The 17640-nt window shown below is 47.1% G+C and overlaps 1 protein-coding gene across 1 annotated transcript; it reads right to left on the bottom strand.

Moving 5' to 3' along the window:
• Nucleotides 1-16440: 16440 nt before the first annotated feature.
• On the bottom strand, nucleotides 16441-17184 carry LOC136652752 (vomeronasal type-2 receptor 26-like). Its single transcript, XM_066629675.1, has one exon. It carries the CDS (start codon nucleotides 17182-17184, stop codon nucleotides 16441-16443), a length of 744 nt encoding a protein of 247 aa, XP_066485772.1.
• Nucleotides 17185-17640: the final 456 nt, after the last annotated feature.

Genomic DNA, 17640 nt, shown 5'->3' with positions numbered 1-17640 from the left:
TACACCCCTACTTCATAAAGACTGCAAATGCAGATGTTATAGTGGTTATTCTGGGAAAGGAGTTCTAAAACAGGGGCGGGGGCACCTCCAATAAGGCCACCAGCTTGTTAAGACTGTTCAATGCCAAGTCAGCTTCAGTTGGGCTACAAACAAATTGCCAGCCCATGTAGATGGTCCAGAACAGGAATTCTGTGCTTCCATCTCTTTGTCTCTGTCAGCAATCTGGTAGGTGATGTTCTGGTCTGTCTGAAGAATCTGAATGGTTTTAGTGTCAGTCCCAATATACACCCCACTTTAAGTACTTTGCAATACCTTTTTTACAAGGACCTTTCTTAAGCTCCTCTGTAATAAGTACAGTTGTTTATCCCTGATACATACAGAGGATCACAAATAATTAGCCTTTTAGAATCAATGTCCTTAATTTCTTTTCTCTACTAACAGTTTCTTGGTGTTGAGATCAGCTCTTAGAACAATAATGAAACATTTGGGGAAAAAGATGCAAGCTAACAGCCCAGTGTTGGAGGCCAGGATGGCAAACACTTCACAATTGTCACACTGTCACACTGTCACAACTTCCACTGTCACAACTGTCTTCCCCTTGGTGCTCAGATAAGCTGGGAAAAAGGAGATCCAAATGCTGCAGAAGACCAGCATGCTGAAGGTGATGAACTCAGCTTCATTGAAAGCATCTGGTAGATTCCTGGCTAGGAAAGCCACAGTGAAGCTGATGGTGGCCAGAAAGCCCATGTAGCCCAGGACACAATAGAACATAATGAGGGACCCTTCATTACATTCCAGTATGATGTGCCCAATCTCTGCATGCATGTCAGAATCTGGGAATGGGGGAGAAGATGACAGCCATGCTGTACAGATACCTATTTGAATGAAGGAACAGGTCATAACAATGGAGTTGGTCACTTTCTGGTTTAGAAACGCCCTCATCTTGCTTCCTGGCTTGGAGGCCCTGAAGACAAGGACCACCATGATAGTTTTTGCCAACACACAAGAAATAGCCAGACTTGACTCCATTAGATTTTTTTTAATGGGGACATGTGAAAACAATTGTGTATGCAAGTAAACCTCGTTCATTAGATGACTTGAAAGCTAAAATAGCTAATGTGTTTTCAGGCATTTCTGTAAATCAATCGGCAAACGTTTTTGGAGAACCGCAAAATCGTATTACCCTTTGTATTACTAATGATGGTGGACATGTGGAAACTTAAAAAGTACAATAAAACAATAAAAATATATAGATTTTCTTCTTTCTAATACTTTTTACAGATTCTTTCTAGCCCAAATACTTACAAATTTTTTAAAGTGCACACGGACTTTATGGACACCCTGTATATGAAAAAAATTTGTTATTACAAGTGCTTTAAAGAGGCATTAACATGCAGTATGATCCATCAGCATGAGGAAATTGAGTCTCATGTTCTTTGCCAAGGGGATTTACCAGGGACTATGGTGCAAAAAGACCCTGTTGATATGAGGATTCTGCAGTCAAGAGGGTTTCTACTAGAGCAGCCATTTTCAGCCTTTTTCAGCTCATGGCACACTGTCAAGGCACTAAAATTGTCAAGGCACACTCCCAGTTTTTTACTTACATTAAATTACTACATTACATTTAATTTTAATTAATATAATTAATACAATTAAATCATTACATGACAAGGGCACAATCCTAACCAGGTCTACTCAGAAATAAGTCCTATTTTGTTCAATGGGGCTTACTCTGAGGAAAGTGTGGTAAGGATTGCAGCCAAAGACTGGGGGAGGGGACATGGGGGGATGTGCCTAGTGGGACTTACTTCTGAGCCGACATGCCTAGGATTGGGCTTTTGGTTGCACTCTTTTTCTCAAATACATGAGCAGGCAATTGGCACTTCTCTCTCCTCCTCTCCCCCACCCCAGCCCCTCCCACAGGCACATTTCCCCATCTCATAATTGCAGTTAGCACCTCTCCTACTGTCCCTCCCCTCACTTGTCTGCACCTTCCAAAGGTCCAGAATCACTTGCATCACATTCTCCTCCCCATTGCTGCTCCTGTATTTCAGAAAAGTGTGACCAAAAGCCCAATCCTAGGCATGTCTACTCAGAAGTAAGTCCCATTATAGTCAATGCGGCTTACTCCCAGGAAAGTGTGGATAGGAATGTGGCCCAGCACCCTTCCTCTGAAAGGCAAAGGCATGTCTACTCAGAAGTAAGTCCCATTATAGTCAATGGGCTTACTCCCAGGAAAGTGGGGTTGGAGAGGAACCTGAGAGCCCAGCCCAGCTCAGGCATGTCTACTCAGAAGTAAGTCCCATTATAGTCAATGGGGCTTACTCCCAGGAAAGTGGGGCTAGGAGAGGATCATGAGAGCCCAGCCCAGCTCAGGCATGTCTACTCGGAAGTAAGTCCCATTATAGTCACTGGGGCTTACTCTCAGGAAAGTGGGGCTAGGAGAGGAACTTGAGAGCCCAGCCCAGGCGTGTCTACTCAGAAGTATGTCCCATTATAGTCAATGGGGCTTACTCCCAGGAAAGTGTGGATAGGAATGTGGCCCAGCACCCTTCCTCTGAAAGGCAAAGGCAAGGCAAGGCAGGGAGGATCACGCTGGGGAGCTGCAGGCAACTGTGGCAAGGAGAAGGGACTTTTGTGGACCCTCAGCCAGCCCATTCTTAGGCTGGTGGCCTCAGCAGGCCCACTGGCTTCCTTCCTGCTTGCCTGCCCCTGGCTCCCTCCTTCTCACTCCTTGTTCTTGCCCAGATCTCCTCCAGGCTTCTCTGGCTGCCCAGTCAGCACACAGGGCAAACAATGGACTTGATACCCAATCCTAGGCGTGTCTACTCAGAAGTAAGCCCCATAATAGTCAATGGGAAGAATGGAAAGGAGTGTATAATATGAGAATCAAAATGAGCAGCAAAAGTATGGGGAAAGGATGAGTCCACATTATGTGAGTTACCAAGCACCACAGACTCATGGGTGTGAAAAGCCATGTTTGTTGAGGGCAAGATCAAAGACATACAGTCCCCAGTGCATAGCATCTTCCATAATCTCACCTCACAATTCCTCATATTTGGCACATCCCAAGTGGTTTATGAGGAATACAAATTATGAAACTGGCAATGAATTCCCAAGCATTGCCCGGCCCAATCCTAGCCAATGCTGGCCCAGACTGTGCAGCAGTGCTGATACAGCCCCTGGCTGTTGATTGATTGATTGATTATAACTTACCTACTCCACCACTGCCTTGTCCTCAATGGGGCTTCTTAGATCTGTCTTGATTACTTCTAACCATCTGAGAGAATAATTGGACTGAAATGCAGTTTGATTTTTCGATACCTCATCTTGGTATCCACTTTTCTTTTTGAATTATTTTGTTTGGGCATTTGATGGGCTGTCATTTTATTTACCTTTTTGGAAATAAACTCTGAGGTCAAGAAAATAAACTTGAAGTAACTTGAAGATTCTTACCAACAAATGACTGATAACCCAATCCTGAGCTGCCCAGGGCACAGGGCTGTAGCGGCACAGAAAATGGCTGCTGCCGCATCCTGTGACTTTAGTCCCCTTCCCCCAGGTAAAGAGTGCAGCCCCGCAATGGGGCTACTCGATTCACTGCCAATCCACAGGTCAGTGGTGAATCAAGAGCCTCCACGTAGGGCAGCAAGCCCCACATGGAGGCCCTGGATCCAGTAGAGCTTTGTTCTACTGGTCCCACCTCACTTCCTCCCTGCTCCCTCCCCCAGAACACCTCCTCTCCGCCTCCACCCATGCCTCCACTTACCTCTCCGATGCTCCGTGGCCCTGCACTCACTCGGTGCTAGGGCCCACCTTTCAAAATGTCAAGAAGTCTTTGAAAATGTCACCATCTACCAATTCTATGATTGCACTTACCTGTCTGATTAGAAATTGTGTTTTCTGAGCATGGGGTGCAATCATAGCAACAAATGGGCTTTCCCTCCTCAACTCTCCTGCTGTATCCAAGATGACAGCTTTCAACGCATGTGGAATGGGGTGGCACCTAATCAGTAAAAAAAATTGGATGGTCTTGTTGTTGGCAGAGCTGTGCAAATGAACTCATTCACAGCACAGCTGAATTACGCAAAGCATATTTTTATACACTGCAAAATAAGATCTAACAAAGAAACTGATCATGGCCCTTTAGGCAAGGAGACATAAAAAAAAAAAAAAAAACTAATGAGAAGTCTAATTAAAGTAGGAGAGGGCAACTCATAGGACTGAACTAGGAACTGAATTTGCAACTGCTTGCCCTACTGGTGAGGATGAAAACATACATATGATCAATTGTTCATGGAGAAATGGGATAGACAAAATGGGAAATAATCATGCAACACATATTCCAAATTCAGATTTACAGTATATCTAAACCTGCTTCAGTCTTTTGTTCCACACAATGGCATCATCATTGATAGTGAATTCTTGGCTGGGTGAAATCATTCCAACAGGGACTTTAAGGAAGGTTTGATTGGGGAAAGTGATCCAGTTGATGATATCATAGCCAGAGATGAATTCTCCATTTCTGAAGAAGACTTGATGGCCAGCACCATTGTTGAAATGGATGTTCTTCAGGAAAGGGTGGAGCTAGAGTGGGACAAAATACCATTAACAGAATCTATCAAAATTATCGCCCCCCCCCCCGCCTTGCTGATGCAACTGAACTCCCAGTATACAAGCTTCATTACGTTGGGATGGCAATGATGGCGGTCTCTCCTAGATTAGTCAAAGTTCCCTTGTCCCAGGGTTAGTCTCTGCTGTCCAGTGTTCTACTCTGACTTGCACTAGCGATATTGCGGGTGCAAGTCCAAGTGAACTCAGGTAGGTGTATCAAGGCTGGGAAATGGGATAGAATATCGGTGGAGCTGCTATTGCTGCTTAGTGCCTCCTTCCTGCCCTGAACAGATTCTCATCCCCACCCCAGTCCCTGCCCTGTTCCGCCCACTATTGGGACTCTTGCAGGTGTCATTGCTGCTTGGCATGGCTGCTCATGGTTTAGGGTGGTGGCAGGGCTACGCTCTATGGTGCATCCCATTTTGTGACATGGCGGCACCCTAGGATTGGACTGAAATTTTCTGAATTTGAATCCTACAGCGCAAGCAGGACTGCACACACAGATATCCTGCTCACACAGATTGGGAACTTCCAATGCTTTCTGCCCACTGCACAAGATATCTCAGAAACCCTTCAGAAAAGCATGCCATGTGGCAGAAAGAGCTACACCTCAACAGGGGAACCTTGGGAAACCAGGAAACCCACATCCCAGTGGTACAAGTGGAAGTATCTACTGGTCATGCAACAGCTCAGTTACAGCCAATCCTACCTAAATGCCTGTAAAGTAGTGCAGATTTTGCTGCATTCCACAGGGGTCTTTTGTCTGCTGGTGGTCTCCTGGAGGTAAGGGGACATTTGTCCCCCTGACCCTGTGTACATCCTAGAAGCTGCTATAGGACAACTCAGACCCACACCAGGTCAATCACTGGTGCAAGTCGGTGTTGTTCTGTGCAGGTGAATCAGGCCTGGGAATGGGGCTGGGATTTGGTGATTGCCACACTATTGATTCTGCCTCCTCCCCCATCACTTTCTTTCCACACACTTCTTCCCCATTCCACCCACCCCTACCATGGTATATCCCCTCCCTCCTCCCTCAAACCCCCTATGTGGGCTTAGCTGCTTCAGCGAGCGTCCATGGGCCCACAAGCGCACAAGAGGTCACTGTGGCCTTCCCACTGGTGGGCCCACTGCGTTCATTAGGAGAGGCTGCTTTATTACATTTCTAAAGCACATCACTTGGGATGCGGATAGAATCAGGCATTAGCTACTAGCAATAATCAGTAAGCACACAGTCTAGCATCCTGATGCCATTTTTATCATTGCACCTGAAGTGCATAGAAAGAGATTCCATTAAGACAGCCTTCAGCTCTCCACCATGCCATCATTTCTTTTCAGTGTGAATTTACTACGGTATATATCTACTGGGGTGTTCTTTAGCAACATTAGTGAATCTAGCAAAGTTGGTAAGAACCTACAGTAATTCAGCCATTCCGCTATTCAATATTTTAGGTCTGACTTGAGTAGGAATAAGAATTTTCTCTCACTTTCCTGTCAGCTAGACAACATTCCACACTTATTCATTCATGTTGGCTATTTTTATCCGACTCTGTACACACTTTCTTGCAGTAAGTTTTCTATTGACCAGCTTGCTGTGTGATTTCAGACATCAGGAAAGATCACAAACTATCCCCACCTTGCAGCTGAGGAGTTGAGGTTGAGAGGAAAGAGAGAGAGAGAGAGAGAGAGAGAGAGAGAGAGAGAGAGAGAGAGAGAGAGAGAGAGCCTTGCCTAACAACACTTAGTGATAATGGGGAGGTGAGATCCATTCAGTCCTAAACCTCAGCTCACTGTTATATCCACCACATCACATCAACTCGTGTTCATTCTAACAGTGATTTTACCTGCCATGGCTGAACAATGAAAGATTTGGATTTGCTTCTGTGTTGCAGGGCTCGTTTTTTGGTCAAGTGGATGTAGTCATGCAGGGACTACGGGATCTACAATGCTGTCTATACTGTGGCACATGCCCTACATGCCTACATACACTCGACCAAAGGAAGACTCCTGCAATATAGAAGCAATTCTGAGTCTTTCAGTGTTCATCCATGTGGTTTACATATTACATAGAATTTATTGATTCTAATCAAGGGACCTATATAGGGAAGGTCTGGATCATGCCACCTAACTGGGCTATAAACTGAGGAAACTGCCCGTCTCTCTTTGAGATGTCATGTAGATCCCGTAGCTCTCACCAGACATTCTCATCTCAAAGAAAGGTGCTTTCCTCAGTTTTTCTCCTTCACATTTTTGACAGTATATGAATTTGAAGTCCCATAACATACAGAGAAAGTTCCTCATGGTTTCATCAGGATTTAAGGTTAGAAGAAAGTCTTCAAATGCTGGCACAGCATTTGCGTGGAATATGAAAGATAATGCCCCATGGAAAATGTTTATACCTAACAATTCCCCATTTTCTGAGGATGAGAAATACCATTTTGGAGGCATGATCCAAACCTTCCCTATATAGGTCCCTAAATCAGATTCCACCATTTGTAGGGAAATGTTTAAGAAATAGAGGAAATTTGAGTTTCCACCAACAGTAATGACTTTTACTTCAGATAGTAACATGATTGATTTTATCTCTTTCATTTCAGGAAAGTAATTGCTGTCAAGATAACGTTTTGCTCCATTCCTTTGCAACCATGCAATGCGCATGACAGAATTAACATCCGAACAGGGAAAAATCTGCCTGGCCTTGAACTGACCTGGTGATATTTGGGACCTTGTTCACCATGGGTTTGCCATGGGCTGCTGCTTACATGGCTGGACTTCCAATCATTGTTCCTTACCTGTACTCCTTTCCTGTACTTGTTGCCTTTGGTACCAGCATGGTACCTCTAATAACCAGAACTTTGCTGCTGAGAACATCTAAATGAACAAGCCAGGGTGAATGGGAAGTGGCAGGTGAAAGGCCTTTTAAGTGGGAATGGCCTAAGGCACGGCTAAGATGGGATGAAAAGGAGGAATTGGAAGGGTGGGAGGGGCAATTAGAAGAGCTTTCTAACACAGAGAGAGCAGGGCCTCTGAGAGGAATTTTATCAGGGGGTACAAACTTTCTCTTAGGCCTCTCCCAAGGAGGAGGAGGGGGTGAAACAGAGAGGGCGATGGCGATTGGCAGAACAGGGGCAGGGAGGGGCAAAACAGGATAGGAGGAGGGTAGTAACAGCCAATCGTCTTTGGAGACTGGTCTACCAGGCTTCCTGATGCAGAACCCAGGTCTACCCTTTCATGCAGCATCAACAGCTAGATACAGTAATATGGAAAATCAAACACACTCTTAACTTTCTCTAAAATTGTTCACATATAGAAAATCATTGCAGAAAATTAGCATCATCATATTTAGACTCACATTAGAATGGAAAGTGTCCTGTGTACACCAAGACTAACTTCTGCAGGAGCTGTAGTCCGGCCGCTGTGTGGTTGAGCTCCTATACACTCCTTCATGATAGGCAGATCCACAAGCCAAATCTACTGTAGCAGGTCAGTTTCCTTCCTGATGTGACACTCTGTTAATGACTGTCATGTATGCATTCCTGGGCATGGTGCATATGGCTTGCTGCAGTAGCCACCAGTGTGCTGCCTGCAGTAGTGTCCCCAGCATCCCACATGGGCAGCAAGTCTAGGTGAGATAGGAAAATGTAATATCCCAGGAAATTTCTGGGCCCCCTCCTTTGGCCCCTGGGTCCCCTTTTGAACCATAGGCCTGGGTACAAATTACCCCCTTTAGCCCCCTTTCCTGGGTCTTGATGGGAAGCTAACTCTGAGTATGGCTCTTGGTCAAGTAGAGATTGAGGGTAGGACTGGCCCACTGAAGCAGTTCTCTTTCCCTGACAGCATGGACATTGGTAATTGGAACTCCCTCCCTATGGGACTCTGAGGCCGCTATGGGACTCTGGACTTCTCTATGGCTCAGTGAGGGGAGAGTTTCCTCAGGGCCTTGGGGAAACCCCAACAGCAGAGGACCCCAGGAGCACCTCAAGACTGACTCCACTTACCTGGGGGAGCGAGAAGGAGAGGAAGACACAATCCCAACCCTGCTCATTTCAAGGAGACTGCCCTGGCACATGAACCTTCCCGCAGGGAGTCCAGCGTATCCGGCACAATTCCTGGTGAGGATTACTGGAGAGGGGATCCGTGGGGTAATTAACCCCCCCCCTTTGTAGGGAGTGGTATGAACTATAACTGAACCAATACAGGGGATGCCCCGGGGTTCCATTGAGGAAACCGGGCCCCTCAGATGAATGTAAAAAACGTGACCAAATTAAAAAGGTCAACAAACCCCATTTCATGGCTCTCTGTTCTTCGCACTGGCCAGGGAGAGACTGGGCAAGCCTGGACTGCACAGCAGACACAGCACCCCTTGACTCTGCCCCTAAGATGGACATCACAATGGTGGAGAATGCAGGCCACGGCCCTTTAGACCCTACATGGCCTGGGGGAGCTGTGGCCCCCGAATGGCTGCATTGGTGGTTCAGCCAACAACAGGCGCAGGCTGAGAGACAGCAGAGTCTGCTGATGGCATTAGCTGACCAACAAGCCACGATCTTCCAGCAGATGGCCACCATGACCACAACCCCAGCTACACCCCCTACACCTTGGTCCCTGGGTGACAAGCTCCAGGGTGGAGCTAGGAGGTGGAGCATGCACAAGTCACAGAACTCATTTTCCTAGAACATTTTTTGTCCATACTACCACCGGCCGCACGCAACTGGGTGATGTGCAACTGGCCCACCACCCTAGAGGCAGCTATCAGTCTCATGGAAACATACAAAGCCGCCACGGTGATGCATTTCTCAGCAGGTCCCCCTGGGCCAGGGAGATGGACGGAGAACTGACCATCCTCAAATATGCACCGAGGTCCAGGAGGCAAGACATAGACACGAATCGGGGCCAGGGACGATTTCATCACTCTCCGATCTGGACTACCACCGCTCCACAGCAATACCCATTACTGTGCGGGATCTGGACCACAGCCAGAGAAGAACACACCCAGCGGAAAAACTCCTGCCCCCCAGCTCCAGATGCCCTACCCTGTCATCTGCTATACCTGTGGGCAACTGGGACACTTCCGAGGGACTGCCCGGTTATGGACTGTTCACATGCCAATGCCTGGACAGCGGCTCAGGTAAAGGGGGCCTGGGAGGAGGCCCATCCTCTAGTGAAGGCCTGGGTGGACAGACGACCCGTGACAGCCCTGTTGAACTTGAGCTGCACGAGGACGCTGGTCCAACAGGCCAAAGGAAGTCCCCTGGATACAGTACTTATGGTCCGCTGCATCCACGGGGATGTCCACCCATACCACCAAAGGTGGGCCAAGGTGGTAATCGAGGGGGACTGCCAGTTCCTACAGGCAGGTGTAGCTCCACATCTACAGTATGGGGCAGTAATTGGGAGAGATTGGCCCAACGTCTCCCGAGTCCTAGCACAAGTGGAGGCCCAGGAAGGGCTCTGGGAGAGGAGGAACCCAAAAGGGGAAAACACGCAGTAATACCGTTGGCCCCCAAGGACGATATCAGGGTACTCCAGCAGGAGGACCCAACATTGAGGGCAGCTGTGGAACAGGCCGCAAACCCCATGCCGGAGGGGGGGGGCTGAAGGGGTACATTTTTTGCTCCAGGACATCCTGTATCAGGAAGGTCGAGACTCGCATACAGGCCAGCAGATAGACCAATTAGTGGTCCCACAAGGCCTTAGTGCCAAAGCCCTCTGCGTTGCCCATAGAGTCCCCACAGCCGGACACCTAGCGGCTGATAACACATGGAACCAGCTCAGTGGCCGATTCTATTGGCTGGGCATCCAAGAACACGTGCAGTGGTACTGTGCCTCCTGCCCAGAGTGCCAGGTAACCCAACCCAGGGGGAACACTCATACCGCTGCCTATCATCAGGACCCCTTTTGAGAGGATAGGCATAGATATTGTAGGGCTGTTACCTGTGGCACAAGGGGTTTTATGCACATATTGGTGATAATTGATTATGCTACCAGATACCCCGAGGCCATCCCCTTAAGGAAGACAGGGGCAAAGGCAGTTGCTCGAGAATTACTACGATTATTTGCACAGGTGGGATTCCCCAAGGAGGTTGTAACCAACCAGAGTACGAAATTCATGGGACAGATTCTACAGGAATTGTGGTCCCTCTTGCAAGTGCAGCCACTGCGAACCTCCGTATACCACCCCTAGACCAATGGTCTGGTGGAACGGTTTAACCAGACCCTTAAGGGGATGCTGCGCAGGTTTGTAAATGAGAAGCCCGGCCAATGGGTCAAGCTACTTGATCCACTAATGTTTGCAGTGAGGGAAGTACCACAGGAGTCCACGGGGTTTTCCCCATTCGAATTGGTGTTCGGACGGCACCCCAAGTGTCTCTTAGACATCCTGAGGGAAGACTGGGTCTAACCCCAAGGACAACCCAGGCTCGGTTGGCAGATTGGGCAAGTCTGCACCTGCAGGAGGCTCAGGTAGTCCAAAAGAGACAGTACGATCGAAGGGTATAACCCTGGGTTTTTCACCCAGGAGATAGGGTGCTACTGTTATTGCCCACCTCCAACTCCAAGCTATTAGCACACTGGCAGGGGCCATACGAGGTGACCCGGCATACGGGCCCGGTAGACTACAAAATTAGAAGACCAGACCATCACCCCAAGCTTCAAGTATAACATGTCAATTTATTGAAGGCTTGGAGGGCTCAGGATTGCCTCCAGTCCAAGCAGAGGAGGAAGAGCTCGGGCCATCTGGAGTAGAAACCAATCAGACCCAGATGGTGATCCTGGGGGGTGACCTTATGGAGGGACAAGCCCAACAGGTAAGAACTCTTGAAAGAGAGTTTCAGGATGTATTTTTTTCCATCCCTGGGCAGACTGATTGGGCGGTACATCACATGCCCACGGCAGAAGGATGAATCGTCCGCCTCCCGGCCCGGCAATGGCCCAGACACTTAGAAAAGTCCTTAGGGAAGAAGTAGAGACCATGAGAAAACTGGGAGTCATCGAGCCCTCCCAGAGCTCCTGGCGGAACCACCCAGTGTTGGTACCGAAGCTGGACAGGTCTATTCGGGTATGTATCGACTTCCGAAAGATGAAGTATCCAGATTCGATGCATACCCCATGCCTGTAGTACCTGGGTTGTTGAAAAGACTAGGGGAAGCACGTTACCTGTCTAAGTTAGACCTCACTAAGGGATACTGGCAGATCCCCCTCACCCCAGCCTCCCAGGAAAAAATGGCCTTTGCCGCCCCCCAGGGCTTATTCCAGTTCCGCCGCATGCCATTTGGGCTGGTCGGGGCAGTGGCCACATTCCAACGGCTAATGGACTGCGACTTACAACAGCATCAGGCCTACGCCACTACGTATATAGACAATATCATCATCTTCAGTTCATCCTGGGAGGAACACCTTCAACATCTAGGCGAAGCATTTGAGGCCCTTCGCCAAGCAGGCCTGACAGCCAATCCTGCTAAGTGTGCGATCGGCCTCTTTGGCCCCAGAGAAGCCAAAGTGAAGTCCAGAGAGGTGGATCTCGACAGCAGTGGGATATTCCGAATTGTATGCTTTCTGCCCCAGCCTGGAGCCAACCCTGAGGCTCCTCAGACAATTGCCCATAAAAGAATTGGCATTGGTCTGAAAAGACCTATATAGGCCAGGCAACCTAAAGGGTGTTAAGTAAAACATGTCTTGACTTACCTTTCCTGGGCTACCTAGCAGGGCCTCTGAGAGGAATTTCATCGGGGGTACAAAGTGTCTTTTGGGCCCCTTTGAAAAGGGCACTTGACACTGTGTTAAGGAGTGTCATGTATGCATTTCCTCAGCCCAGCATATATGGCTTGCCAGTAGTTGTAGTAAATACTGGGTGCTGTAGGCTTATACCATAGTCTTTTGAGACTGAAGGTTGCCAACCAGCTGCAGTAGCTGCAGCCACACACTCGTGGTTGTGTCCCCAGCATCCCATGCAGGCAACAAGTCTGAGTACACAGGAAAATGTAAGATCCCAGGAAATGTCTGGGCCCCCTCCTTTGGCTCCTGGGTCCCCTTTTTGACCCTGGGCCAGGGTACAAATTACCCTCTTTACCCCACTCTACTAGGCCCTGCTGCCTAGTCACCTGCTGGCCCACAGCATGCAGCTCACAGCATGCTGTGGACAGCCCTGATTTGAATTGGACGGTAAGTTGCACTGAACGCAGTGTGACTTCCTTTTGAGAAGGCATGCATAAGATTGGGCATTACATTTCCTTGATTTAAAATTTCTCTTTTTGTTTGTTTGTCTGTATGTTTTCATCCAACCAATGAAAGGTATACTGCAGGAGCATAACTGAGAACCCAGTCCAGCCCCCCATGTTATAGTATGTAGCCATGTCAATGGAGCATGCTGCATGCAATGGTGGGTGGGGGCAGATCAGACAGTCTACAGGAGGTAAGCATATTTTTACTTGCCTCCTGATAGGCTGTCCGATTATCTATGGGTCTCCTCTGTCCTGTGTGAGACATTTGGCTGGTGGAAGTCCAAGGAGAGGCAGGGGATATGTCAGGTTGCAAAATGATGGATAGGAACCTGTGAATGTTACTGACATTGGATCTGCCTCCTCCTTCCTTCCTCACACCCTGGTTTCTCCCTCTCCCTGCCCATGAACCACCCTCCACACCAGTCTGCCTGCCCTGAAGTGGTCTGGGTGTCCACGGCAGAAGGGATCCACATGCTACAGCTGCCTTGCATTCAAAAAGAAATGTGTGAGGAACAAAATGTCCATGCTTATAAATAATAGTCAAAACTTAAGAGAGCCTCTTCTGTTGCTGTACAATTGAAAGACATTCCGTTGCACTATAACTGAAAAGTAACACAGAGAGTACCCCATTTCACTAAAGACACATACGCATACCTGTGGAATCTTGTAGACATTGAACATATTGGCCATTTGGAGGGAGTTTTCTTTAGTGAATCCCCCCAATGACAGACAACACATTTTTCCAATCATACTTGTAATTGAGATTACGTTGCGACTGAGTGAATAGGAGGTCCAGGATGCTCTCATAGGTGGCACTTGAATCAAACAAGTTGTCATAGATATGGAATCCCAAAGTGGTGTTGGGCAAGAGTCCAGAATTTTTATTGATCTCATGAATGGCAAATATCAAGGACAGGGCATGCTGGTAATTCGTAATCCCGATTCTGAAATGAGATTAACACTGAGGCTCAGGGGGAGGGCAAGGGGCAGTTAATTTTACATAAATGCCTTTATAACCTTTTCTAGATCATCTCCTTCAGCTGGCTGAAGCAGAATTTGTGGGCTCCTTCAGGGTTGAAATTCATGGGCCCATCCTATCTCCTGCTAGTCTGCAAGGTACAGACAAGCCAATAGAGCATACATTGCATGGCAGGGGGAGGGAGAGGGCAACTGGATGTCCAGAAAGTGGTAAGCAAAAATATTTTTTACTTACTCCCCCATAGGCCACCCTATTGCCTATGGGTCTCCTTAGCCTACGTCAGCTATATTGGCAAGGAGAGGAAGCGGGTGTCAGAGATTGAAAGAGGGAATGGAATCCCAGTGCAAGTCACTGTCTTCAGGATCTACATCCTTCATCCCCTGAACTACCTTTGCCCTCCTCCTCCTGAGCCTCTTCATCCCTGCCCATGAAACACAAGATTCACCCCTGCAACCACCTTACCTACGTAAATGCAGCCTTGGTGGGCATGAATCACCTCTGGCCATTCAGGCTGGCAACTCCAGAGCACCTGTTGCCAGTGAGCCTTTTGCACCATTGTAACTCTATAACAATCAGATTAGTTTTAATCAATTAAAAAAAAAAATTCTGACAATTTGGCAAACTGTCACCAAACTCATAGAAATCTTGTGCTGACAATAGAAAGAAGTGACTCTTTCAGACACTGAAACACCTCTGTTGCTCTGCAGTTCCACAGGGATATGTCATTGCCTTTGGCTTATTGTAATATTTTATTTTAATATTTCTGACGATGAATGATGTCAGTGAGAGAAACACTTTAGTTTTTTTGAAATACAATTCACCTTCCTGGAAAATACATGCACAGTTATAAACAAAGTTCGGTTTCCTGATAAGTACATGCCTAGCACAAGTACCAACAAAGAATGAAATAGACTGCAATAGAAAAAATTGCACAAATATATCATTTATAAACTAACAACCAATGCCTTTTACGGTGCAGCCAAAGTTAACCTTTCATTCTCCTCCTGAGAAAAAACTTAAGCCAAGGATCAAGGCTTCCATTAAAATCAAACAAGCCTCATCCTCTTTACTGGATCCTTCCGTACCCTCATTCCATTTTGCAAACGTTTGGCAGAGGTTTGGTTTTTAAAACACCAGAATGTAATCCTTGATTCCATCTGAAGCAATGTCGGGCAGTCCAATCCTGAGCTGCCCGCGGTGCCCATGTCCGGCAGAGGTACCGCAGGAGGCTCCTCAGGAGAAGGGGATGTTCGTCCCCTTCCCCCGGGTAAGGGAAGAAGCCCTGCAATGGGGCTACTCACTTTAGCGGTGACCTTTTGGTCGCCGCTAAAGTAAAGACACTCGTGTAGGGCGAGCAGCCTAGGATCCTGCAGAGCTTGGCTCCACGGATCTGCCCCTCCCCCGCCCCTGACACACCTCCCCCATGCCCCCTGAAATGCCTCACCCCTCCCCGCAATGCCTCTTCCACGCCCCTGGCCACGCTCCCACCTCCCGTTCCGCAGCCCAGCAGTTCAGGGGACTGCTGAGCCGTGGAGCTTGGGCACCACCGCGTACCAGCCCAGCTCTGGCCAGCACTGTGCTAGCTCTGGCGGGAGCAACTGTGGTCCACGGCACGCAGCTGCACTGCCGACCACAGGATTTGGCTCTGAGTCTACAATTCAGTGCACCATTACTTAAGAATAACACCCATTGAAAGCAATGGGACTACTTCTGAGTAAATCAGGTTGCAACTATGTATACCTTGAACTTGCTCATGTTCATTCCGTGTTGCTTGTCTCTCTGCTGTGAATTGAATTGCACGCTCCCAGTTATGTGTTTTAAGTTGTATGTTATATGGTGAACCTCTGGCTTAGCACACCAGGCCCCTTAAAGAAGGATATGATTAATGGTTCTACTGTTATGTTATTTATGGTGCACTTATTCTGATAGTGTTTACAAAAAGACCAGAACTTAAAAAAAGTTAATGGATAAAAATGTATCTTATGATTTTTTAAATATATTTTGAATAAGAAACTGCAAAGTCCTTTGGTAACAATTATTGGTAGGCTATTTTTCAGGATCTGACATTTGGTAAAATCAGACAAAACTATTGTTAGACACCCCCACCCCTAAATTTAAACTCCAGACTTATCCAAGGATCATAGATAATTCCATGATTTTGGGCTCAAAACCTGCCTTTGACTTATCTGTTAGATCAACTTATACTCAAGTAGCTACAGTAATTAAGAACTTATCCAGCCCTGCTGATGCTCTTGGATTTCATTGTCTTTGCTTCACAGGTGAAAATAATTGAAAATAGATGAGTGAAACAGATTTGTCTTGCAACAGGATGTTGTGATGGCACCTGGCCTAGATACTTTTCAAAGGGGTCTGTACATATTTCTGGAGGAGAAGTACATAGGAGCTTACAAGCCATGATGACTATTTGCAACTTCCGGGGTTTAGATATAGCCTATTCCTCAATACCAGATGCAAGGATCGAGCTTCAGAATCCTGTCTCACGTGCTCTATTCTTAATATCTAGCTTTCCTGCCTACGGCTAAATTAAAGATAGTGAATTTACAGAAAAAGCAACATGCATTACCATATTATATATTTATGACCCAATGAAACTAGCCTTTCAGAAAGTGTTCATAATTGATTTTCTCTTAGAAGCTTCTTGGTGTTGAGATCAGGTCTTAGAACAATAATGTAACATTTAGGGAAAAAGATGCAAGCCAATAGCCCAGTGTTGGAGGACAGGATGGCAAACACTTCCACGATCACAACCATTTTTCCCTTAGTGCTCAGATAAGCTGGGAGAAAGGAGATCCAAACACTGCAAAAGACCAGCATGCTGAAGGTGATGAACTTGGCCTCATTGAATGCATTTGGTAGTTCCCTGGCTAGGAAAGCCACAATGAAGCTGATGGTGGCCAGAAAGCCCATGTAGCCCAGGACACAGTAAAACATGAAGGGAGACCCTTCTTTACATTCCAGTAGGATTTGTCCAGTCTCTGAGTGCATGTCAGTATCTGGGAATGGAGGAGAGGATGACAGCCATACAATACAGATGGCCACTTGGATGAAGGAGGAAGATAGAACAATGGAGTTTGTCACTTTTTGACCTAGAAGTGTCCTCATTCTGCTTCCTGGCTTGGAGGCCATGAAGACAAGAACCACCATGATAGTTTTGGCCAAGACACAAGAAACTGCCAATGAGAACATGATACCAAATATTGGTTGTCTCAGAAGGCAGGTCATCTTTCCAGGTTTCCCAATGAATATTAGGGAAGAAAGATAGCAAAGCAGGATGGAGCCCAGAAGAACACAAGTGAGGTTTTGGTTGTTGGCTTTGACAATAGGAGTATCCCAGTTCTTGAGAAAGGTTTGCATCACCAGTCCTGTGATTACAGCACTGGAAATAGCAAGGGAAACTGAAACAATCCCCAAGGGCTCATGGTAAGAAAGGAAAGATATAATCTTAGGGATACACTGGTCGTGGTTCCTGTTTGGATACTGGTCTTCTGGGCACAGATCACAATGTGATGCATCTGAAAAGGACAGATAGTATGAAACTGTCAGTTTTATCTCATGGTGCATTGCTGGATATGCTTTTCAGAACATGTGCAACACTCTCATGGGAAAAATCTAGCATGGCGCACCTTTAGTTGAGTTTAGAGCCACCACCCCCTGTGACTCAACTCAAAAAAGAGTCATAATGGGCACTTTCCAAGTTGCCAAATCACCCTTTAGTAACTCTAAGGGACTTGTTAATCAAGTCACCCCTTTAAAAACCCAGCTGTGGTAAAAAATGAGGCTGTTGCCAGGCAGGTGTGTGTGTGTGTGTGT

Source organism: Tiliqua scincoides, chromosome 5 (assembly GCF_035046505.1).
Source record: "Tiliqua scincoides isolate rTilSci1 chromosome 5, rTilSci1.hap2, whole genome shotgun sequence".
NCBI classification, from domain to species: Eukaryota; Metazoa; Chordata; class Lepidosauria; order Squamata; family Scincidae; genus Tiliqua; species Tiliqua scincoides.
Note: the sequence above shows the minus strand (reverse complement) of the source record. Positions and strands in the feature narration are given on the sequence as shown.

Bases quoted from the DNA above. Each gene is read 5' to 3' on its own strand.
- LOC136652752 (XM_066629675.1), bottom strand. From the start codon at position 17,184: ATGCAAACCTTTCTCAAGAACTGGGATACTCCTATTGTCAAAGCCAAC.